This window comes from Telopea speciosissima, chromosome 11 (genome assembly GCF_018873765.1).
Source record: "Telopea speciosissima isolate NSW1024214 ecotype Mountain lineage chromosome 11, Tspe_v1, whole genome shotgun sequence".
NCBI lineage: Eukaryota > Viridiplantae > Streptophyta > Magnoliopsida > Proteales > Proteaceae > Telopea > Telopea speciosissima.
The window spans coordinates 5,516,943-5,526,167 of NC_057926.1; the positions used below are offsets into that span (position 1 = coordinate 5,516,943).

Here is a 9,225-nt window from a genome sequence, read left to right on the forward strand (position 1 = left end):
AGGGAGCTATCACCACCTGATTTTCGCGCTTAACAGCAGGCTTCATCAAGAGCTTCGTGGTGCTCAGAAAAACCTTTGTCGTGTGTTTCCAGAGCAACATAAAGTAGACGAAGACTGTTTCCAACATTCTAGCAATAAGGCAGAGAGACGATGAACCGATCTGTGACTATGTCACCCGACTTGCCCAAGATCCCCTGGACATCAAGGACTTGGATGATTCCATGGCATACAACTTCTTATATACGAGCATTACTAACATAGAGCTTGTCAAATCTTTAGCTTTGGAGCATCCCAAAGATACGACGTAGCTGCTAGAGAGGTGCTACAAGTATTCAAACATGGTGGATGTTTTGAAAGCTCGAAAAATAGTCAATTACAAAATCCAAGAGAAGAGGCCATCACACGACAAAGATGATCGGAAGAATGGAGAGAAGCGACCGAGATCCGACAGGTAGAAGGACAGAGGAAGGGCCCGCAGCCCTGATTACACACCGTTGAATGCCTCCCAAATGGAAATTCTCATGCAGATTCATGATCGGGGAATCTTTCACTAGCCAAAGCCGATGTATTCCAAGCCCAGGGAAAGAAACTCGAAGAAATATTTCCGGTTCCATAAAGACAACGGGCATGATACTGAGGATTGCTGGCAGCTGAAGAAGGAAATTGAAGAGCTGATCCAAGCCGGTTGTCTTCGCCGGTATGTAAAGGAGGACAAGCAAGCCATTCGAGCGGGTGGCAATGAAAGTTCTCAAACAGAAGAGAAGAGCCTAGCCGGTCGTCTTTCTCTACCCTTCTCTTGCACTTTTTACACATCAAGCACTGGTAAGAAATATCATGGCACTCAACGTGTTTATTTCATATCTATTTAATTGTGTTTGCCATTGTATGATTATAGGTTTGTGTTATATTTTGTTTAAATTTATTTCAACCAAATTCAACCCCCATCTTGGGTTGCATTCAATCCTACAATTACAATCATGCGTACTTAAATACATAATAAAGTTAGTCAATAGCACGAGGTTTTTTTTTTTTTTTTTTTTTTTGGGGGGGGGGGGTTGGGGTTGGGGATGGGGTGGGATTCAAATCCTTAAGCATATGAATAAAACAGTTGGCATTCAAATAGAACATATGACTGATGGATCAACAACGGTTGAACTGTATTGCGTCAACTCAACTCAGCCTAATCACAACTAAATGGGGTCGACTGCATGGATCCCTTTTCTCCAATCAGCTCTATTCAGCATGAACCGTACTAGATCAGTGGTTCAAAACTCATTGACAAATCAACAGGTACATGATAAAGATGGGTACAACTGTTAATCCAGCCATATTAAGGGTCGGGTGATGGGTCAACTGGTTTTACAATCTGAGGATGGATTGGTCTCAGAAGACTGCCTATCATTCTGAGACTAGCACTCACCAGAAACCAGAAACAATTCACAGATTCCATTCCAAACACCCTCCTAGTACCTGGATGGCTGATACTTCAACTTGGCATAATTGCTCCTCATAATTTGCTTTTAGTATAACTTTTGACGATAACAAAAGGAAACCAAAGAAAAAACTGCTACAGTCTATAAAGTATTTGATCAAGAATAGTACTGACCTTAATGCTGTTATTGATTGATGGAAGTGGTGTGTAGTTGCGAACCTGACAAAAAACGTTGCAAAAGTAACGGACATATTTCAGAGAATTCTTCAAGTATACAAATTCAATATTTATAGATAGTCAAGGAAATGGCATTCACAGAATTGTTACACCATGTAAAAACATCTATTCATTTGGCAATGATATCTACAAATAACTAATCGATTGACAAAACTTGACCACCTCATCTTGATGCAGATCAGAGAAGGAGAAGGCATTAGCTTCCAACCCTCCTATCGATAGGAAGCTGTGCCACTTTAGTGTTCTAATATGTTGGAATACTTCAGTAATCTAATCTGTTGGGACTTGGGATACGTCAATGTTCTATTCTGTTGAGGCACTCCAAGCTAGGCCAATCGATGGGATTAAGTAGGAGACTTAGTAGTTGTTTTCTATTTCACTTTGTTATTAATTTTTTTATCCTATCCTAACTGGATTAGGTGGCTGTTAGATTTCCACCTTTCTCTCAATGTCTAGTCGCAGTATTTTAGTAGATTGCACTTACCATTGCTGGTCAATGGGATAACCAATAGCTTATCTGTTAATTGATTCTGATACTATCCTACTTGGACTAGCTGCCATATAAATATATGTAAAGACCATAGGCCTGCCCGTTGATTTTAGCAATACATCAGTTTATTGTTTTCTGACTTAACTGTGGACTCAATAGTTGATTCCTAGATTCCATGTAAAGAGGCTTTAGTGGAATCCTAGATCCTGAACCTAGGTGGATTCCTGGTCAGTTATCTTCTTTATTATGTTCTACTCATTCCCAAAAAAGAGGTCAGATCTATTCACTTATCTGTTGCCGACGCAATTCTGTTTTGCTATTCTAATTCTGTTCTGTTTAATCACATACTGATGTAGATCCCTTCTCTGAGCTACAATACCGCAGGAGGAAGAAGCACCAGGACCAGCAGCTGGTCCAACCAAGCCTAGTTTAGGTTGGTACAGTCCGGTCCTTCTAGAATACCCAAGTTGAAGTCCAGATCTGTCTCTATTTTGTCTTATTAAGAAACCAAGTCAGCAGCAAGGAGGGGAGATCGGCTACAGCTTCTAGAAGACTGATTTGCTTCTATTTTTCTTTCCTATGTTATTTGCTCAGAAGCAAGCTAGAATTAGTAACTAACTTCTGTTCTACATCACATACTTCTCTAACTACTATCTATTCTGCTTCCAATTAGATATATCAGCATAGTTGTCAAGGTATTGCCGAGGCGTCCAGGTGCCTTGGATGCCTTGGTTGCCTTCCATCCAGGCCACCTCCAACGCTTTGGGTTGCCTAGACGCCATGACAACTATGTATATCAGTGCCCATTTTATAGCTCTCTGAAATTCTGTTCTCAGACATGAATACTGTTGGTCAATTGGTGTTGTTCTGGACCTGCTACTGACATTCCTAGTGGCTCTAGAACTCTCCTGGAGCTTCCTAATCTACAATCAGCAGACTGAACCTGTTACTGGAACAGAGCAATCAATTAGAGTTTGAGTCTGTTCCAACTTTTCTGTCTTAAGTTACCAAGCTTCTCCTAGTCTTGATTTATTTCCCTGTCCTGTGGCTGTGATTATGCTATACTAGCCTGCACATGACATATTTTTGCTCTATTCTCGATGATACTCAGCAGAAATGTTCCACGGGTTCTAATCAGTAATCGACCAGAATTCTGTGCTGCCCTGACAAATCTAGCTTGTTATCTAATATTTCTCCTTTTGACTGTTCTGTTGAACCCTATTTGTGATCCTGTTGAGCTAATTTCCTAATGGATTTCCTGGTTTGATTGTAGATTTTCAGTATTTGGTATCATAACTATGAATTCTACTGGAGAACCGGTCAGTTCAACCAGCTCAGTGAGATGGTTCAGAAACTAGTTCAGAAGGTTGACATCATCAAGCAACACCAGCAAGCCACTGCTACTGCTCCTATGGACAAGACCTCTGAAGTCCATAGGGAGGAAGAGGGTCAACAATCTAATGCCAACAACCCCAGAGTACAAGGGAAATCAGCCTACAGACCACCTCCACAGCAAGTATCCTTGAAAGATGTCATACGGGCATTTATTGAGGCTAGAAACTACCAAAGAAGGGGAGATGACTAAAAGATAGTCAAGTTAGACCCACAAGTATGCTACGACTGGCTTGTCTCTCTCGACAACTACTTCAACTGGTATGATCTATCCAAGGAGAGGAAGCTGAAATTCGCTCAAGCCAAGCTTACTAGTCATGCTAAAGAAATAGCGGAGGATTCATGAGCAATGTCTACAAGTTTATCAGACTGATCCAACAACCTGGGAGGAGATGAACGAAGAGTTGACGATCAAGTGTTTCCCGGATACTTTCAAGGCAGATTGTATGACAAATTCAGCACCCTGCGTCAAGGCAATCTATCTGTATCTGATTACATGGAACAGTTTGATGGACTCAGCTCTCGTACAGGACTCAATGAAGATGAGTTGAAGCTGATCTCATGTTTCAAATCAGGTTTGAATCCTAATATCAGTAAGAAGCTCAATTTGCACTATTTATATGACCTTCAAGATTGCTTCCAGAAGGCATTACAAGAAGAGAACGTAAAAAACTCCACTTTATGAGGTTTGGATTTCAAACCAGGGGGAGTACCAGAGAGAATCTACGACTGGTGACACTGCTGAAAGACCTTCTAGCACCTTCAAAGACAAGGGTAAAGCGCTTACGACTTGTAATAGCGACACTGAATGCTATTATGGGCCCACTGTCAGATTTTGCCCCATGAAGAGGAAAACTAATGTAGCTCTGCTAAGGAGTACAACATTACAGCTAAAGAGTTTGATAGCCACCCTCCAGACAATGAACGAGAGTATGATGATGATGATGAATGCTATTACTGTCATTATATTAGGGCACACTGTCAGATTTTGCCCCATGAAGAGGAAAACTAATGTAGCTGCTGCTAGTGTAAAGGAGTACAACATAACAGCTAAAGAGTTTGATAGCTACCTTCCAGACAATGAACGAGAGTATGATGATGATGATGAATCTGACCTGTGATTCTGCATTAAAGTGATAGAAAGAAGGGCCAATAGGGCAGGAATCCACTTTCAGTTATTTTGGAATTTACCAAAACCTGTAAAGAGAATCCACTCCTCCACCAAGGAATCCAACTTAGCCTTCACTTGCCATATTTGTGTGGAAGATACAATGCTGTCTCGAATCTTCTCCTTAAGTTTCAGCCAGCAGGATTCTGCTTACTACATGAACCCCATAGGATTCTTCTCCTCTGTTTTCATTTTACATTCATATTAGCTCTAGGACTACACTGGATCTCCCTATCCTGTCATCAGAATTTCTTCAAATTCAGCAAGACTGTTCTACTACCAGAACAGACCATTTGACCCCATTTTTTAAGCCATTCTAGGTTTCTGATTCTGAGTTATAAAATTTATCTTTTTGCTAGACTGTTGTAACCTATTCTGTGATCCAGTTCAAACAAATTTCCAACTGAATTTTTCTGGTTTGACTTTAAAATTCATTACATCTTTCATCAAATGCTCCAACATTTTCAGTTTTACATAACTTCAACAACCGATTAGTAAGAAACTAGCTCCTGAAAACTAGGGTTTAACAATAACACTTCAAATAAGTAATAGCTACAATAATGAAAGGCTAACTACTGATGTTGGACTTCCAAACCCTTTCTACCAAAGTGTGTTAACATAGTCTCCCTTGAACAGAGAACTTATATGAATAGAGCCCATCAAAGTTAGGTGAAAAAATTAATAAAACAATATATAACTCTTCAGACTACATTTGTTTCAACGTAAGATGAGAAAGTAAAATAAAAGGACATAATTTTTTTTTCCTGGAGTATTCCAAGGTCACTCCCCCACCCCCAAAAGAAGGGGGCGGGGGGGAACTATGGAACACATCTTAGATTCAGTCCCAACGTCAGAGCTTCCCTATCCAATTTGTTCCTGCTTCATATCCAAATATCAAATCCAACATCACTGTCGGCACCAACATTCTCATTACAACCCAGAATGATCCTTGTTAATCGGGATTGGCAAAGATATAGGTTGAATTGAGTGACTGGGTTGGACAAAAAGATGGTGGATTTGGGATTAAGAACCCAATTCTAGGGTTCAACACACCCAACGGAATCCAACTAATCATAAATTCGCAGAACTAGATATAAATAGCAAAAAATCAGATTTAACTAAGAAATAAACCAAGAAACAGAATAGAAAGCACAGGAAATAGTGAGATAGAGGAAATCTGTTCACCATAAACAATAGGTTTGCTCATTAAACCATAACATAAGAGACCCATTTCCTTCTCCCTGATCCCGTAAACCATTCATTAATTCATCAAATTCATATCGTATGAGGATACAGTCCAATATATTAGAAGCTAGTTTAACTCAGTTCAGAAACCTCAAAATACTATGCAAGTGCACCTTAAAGGCTCATTTGGTTAGAAGCTAAGCAAAATTAAAGCAATAATAAAATGGAAATTTTTCTTATCAGAATATACTAAAAATGGTGACTAAAATTTATTCCACCTACAATCAGAAAATCATTGAAAATATTTTGCAACACCCCAATTGAAAGCTAGATAGTGAGAATCAGTTAGGGCCGGGCAATGGGTTTATTGCAAAATTGAAAGCCGTCACATGAACAATTTTAATTATAAGCTGTACCTGTGTCATACCCCCTGCATCCAACATTTCATGTAAGCCAATGAGGATGCAAGAAATCTGTACCCCATTTTTTTCTTTTCCATGTCCAGGTAACATGGATTTAAAGAGAAGGAAGAAATAAAACCAGAACACATATTAAGTGCAGAAACATACTTAAGAGTGAAGAGAATAGATAAAGAGGAGGTACTTTGGCAGAGACCACTAAGGTTTTCACATGAGCAACAGCTCTGGAAGCAATTTCAGTTATATTCCAAAAGCCACCTCACTGCTAAGAAGATATGAATTTATACAAGAGCCAAAAAGACATAACAACAAAAAAACTACCAAGGATGTTAACATGACTTGAGATATCAGTCATCACAACATCACACTCAAAAACAAGGACCTACTAAAATAAGGGGACGACAAACCTGCACACCCAAAAAGGTGGCCAAAAAAATTAATAAACAAAAATAATATGCATCCGAAAAAAAATCAAAAATCAAAATAGAAAACCTACTCATAGTCTCATTCCCCCAATCAACTAAGTTAATCCCACTATAATGAAATCAAATTTCTACCGTAATAGTTCTGTAGAGCCATAAGAACAATAACGTTAACATGGCTTACCACAAAGTCTTGGGATTCCACTATATTGCTGACATAGTTCCGACTGATTGTGACTTTCAGAATATACCTGCAAGTGGCAAGGAAAACAAATACTTGAGGGAACAGATATCCTCAAGTACAATTCTTTTCAATTTTAAATTAAGCATATAAAATCCATTTAGATGCAAAAGTCCTGCTCAGAAACAATATTTGCCTGCTACCATTGAAATAGCGTAGGTAGCACTATAGTTCGATAAGTTCCTCCATCAACAAAAAATAAAATTGCAATTTATTTCTTAAAATTATTTTTATTTGTAATTTTGAAATGCAACTAGACAGAATCCAGAGTCACCAGCCGCATGTCAGACCAGTTAGAGGCGCCTGATAAGAACATGCTGACAGTGACATCATTATAGGAGTTATATGTTAACAGCATTGACAACTCTAGATTATCAAAAAAGAAATTAAGAAAGCAAAGAAGGATTCGTTCAAGAATTTTCTTAAATAATATCAACCCTCTAAAAAAATATAATCTTATGCAATTCCTAAGAATACTCTATGGCTCTGAGGAAATAGCCAATGTTAGATAATTCAGATGGATATCCTACCTAAGTCTCACATTCACCCCATTATATGACTCGTATGGCATCTCAACAGTAGAAAATTCAAAAGGATATCTTTTCTTTTCATAGATGTCGCCAGGCACATCAAGCTCACGCACTGCACAAGAGAATAACAAGATTAAGGAGTCATGACAAATTTATAGCCCACTCAAGCACTGGTAAAATAGACAAATGAAAACTATAATCCCAAAAGAAGATGTTCAACACATAGGCCAGACAACTAAAATATGAGAAACATTTTCTTGGTCATCCAAACTTTTTGCACATTTATCACTGTAAAATGTCACGTTCAACTCAAAAACTGCCTATTGAGTATTGATATAGCCATATATGAAAGGCAATTTAATGTTTTGCAAGGTTAATACATTCATTTGATTTGAACGGTATAAGAAACAATAGATCTTGTTTTCCTGCATCTCATTTTGGGTAGACATAATCAACTTTGAACTTATTCCAAAAAAGAAAAAAAAGAATACGAGTCTTAAGAGATTTTTATCTGTAAGGGCTACTCGTACAATTTTAATGGTGCAACAAACTATTGTCAATTTAAGAATTATCAAATTCATTCAATCTTGAGTGATTATAAAATGCTTTTAGCAAATATACAACCCTGATCTAAGAAGAATAAATGAAGAAATCACTCACAGAGCTGGATGTCTCTCCACCATATCTCTCCCCAATTCAATGGCCTTCTACTAGCCCTCCCTTCCTCCCCACCCCAACAAAAAAAGGGAGCCTCTGAAAAGAATGCAAATTTGCATACTTTCAAAAAAAAAATTTAACTGATATTGTACGATCAAATTAGGAGGCATGCAAGCAGAACAAACTGTCCCACTACAGTGCTCTGGAACCTGTCCGGTCTTCAACGCATAGCAGAACTCGATGACCAGGTCAGGTTAAAACCGTCAGCAAATTGCTCAACTTCTCCAAGACTCCAAGCAGGTCAATAGAATTTTTCAGAAAAGAGAAGTAATCAGTTTAAGGGGTCAACCCACCCCTACTGGAGACCGGATTACAATCAAAGCCTGATTCCAAGGAGGCAGGGAGCACAATTCTTATCTGGGGTGAAGCAGAAGAAATTTTCTGCATGCATTCAGTTGTTTTGCTACCAAATTTTTATCTATTAACTAAATCCTATCCGTGTTTTTGTCTTGCTAGGTGATGCAGATAACTCATATAAATGAGTTTATTTTATTAGAAATAAGCCTTCGGCTGAGTTATGTATGTGTTGGGCCTTTGATCCAATGTGTTTTCATTGTAATGGGCCACTTTAATGGGCCTAAAACATGGGTAGAAGGTAGGCATACACGATTTGCTTCATTAGATTAGCTAGTCTTTTAAATTAGGGAATATTACATCTACCACCCCCTGAGGTTTTAAACAATTACGTCTACTATCACCCCTGGAGTTTCATCTATTTCATAAACCTCCCCTGTATTTTGAAAGATTCGGACAAACGTACCCCTACCGTTAGCTGAGAACAGTTAAGTGATGATGTCATCGACCAAATATTAACTAAATGCCCATAATACCCTTAATGAAGGTGTGTTTACATCTTTACTCCCATTTGTTTGAAACACCATCGTCTCAAAAGGGAAAGAACACAGAGCTTTGTTTTTTATGTTTGAGTCGAACTTGAAGGTCCTATTAAAAAATTATGCTCACCAATGGTATTCTTATTCACCACACTGATC

At 38.5% G+C, this 9,225-nt stretch overlaps 1 protein-coding gene across 1 annotated transcript in view; it reads right to left on the reverse strand.

Annotated features, from left to right (window-relative positions):
* Positions 1-9,225, reverse strand: part of LOC122646368 (vacuolar protein sorting-associated protein 26A) — a 51,323-nt gene that overhangs the window by 7,039 nt on the left and 35,059 nt on the right. Inside the window, exons 6-8 of the mRNA XM_043839915.1 lie at positions 7,517-7,628; positions 6,930-6,996; positions 1,607-1,651 (exon numbers count right to left, since the gene is read on the reverse strand). Coding sequence (XP_043695850.1) covers positions 1,607-1,651; positions 6,930-6,996; positions 7,517-7,628 — 224 coding nt within the window. The remainder of the gene's footprint in view (positions 1-1,606; positions 1,652-6,929; positions 6,997-7,516; positions 7,629-9,225) is intronic.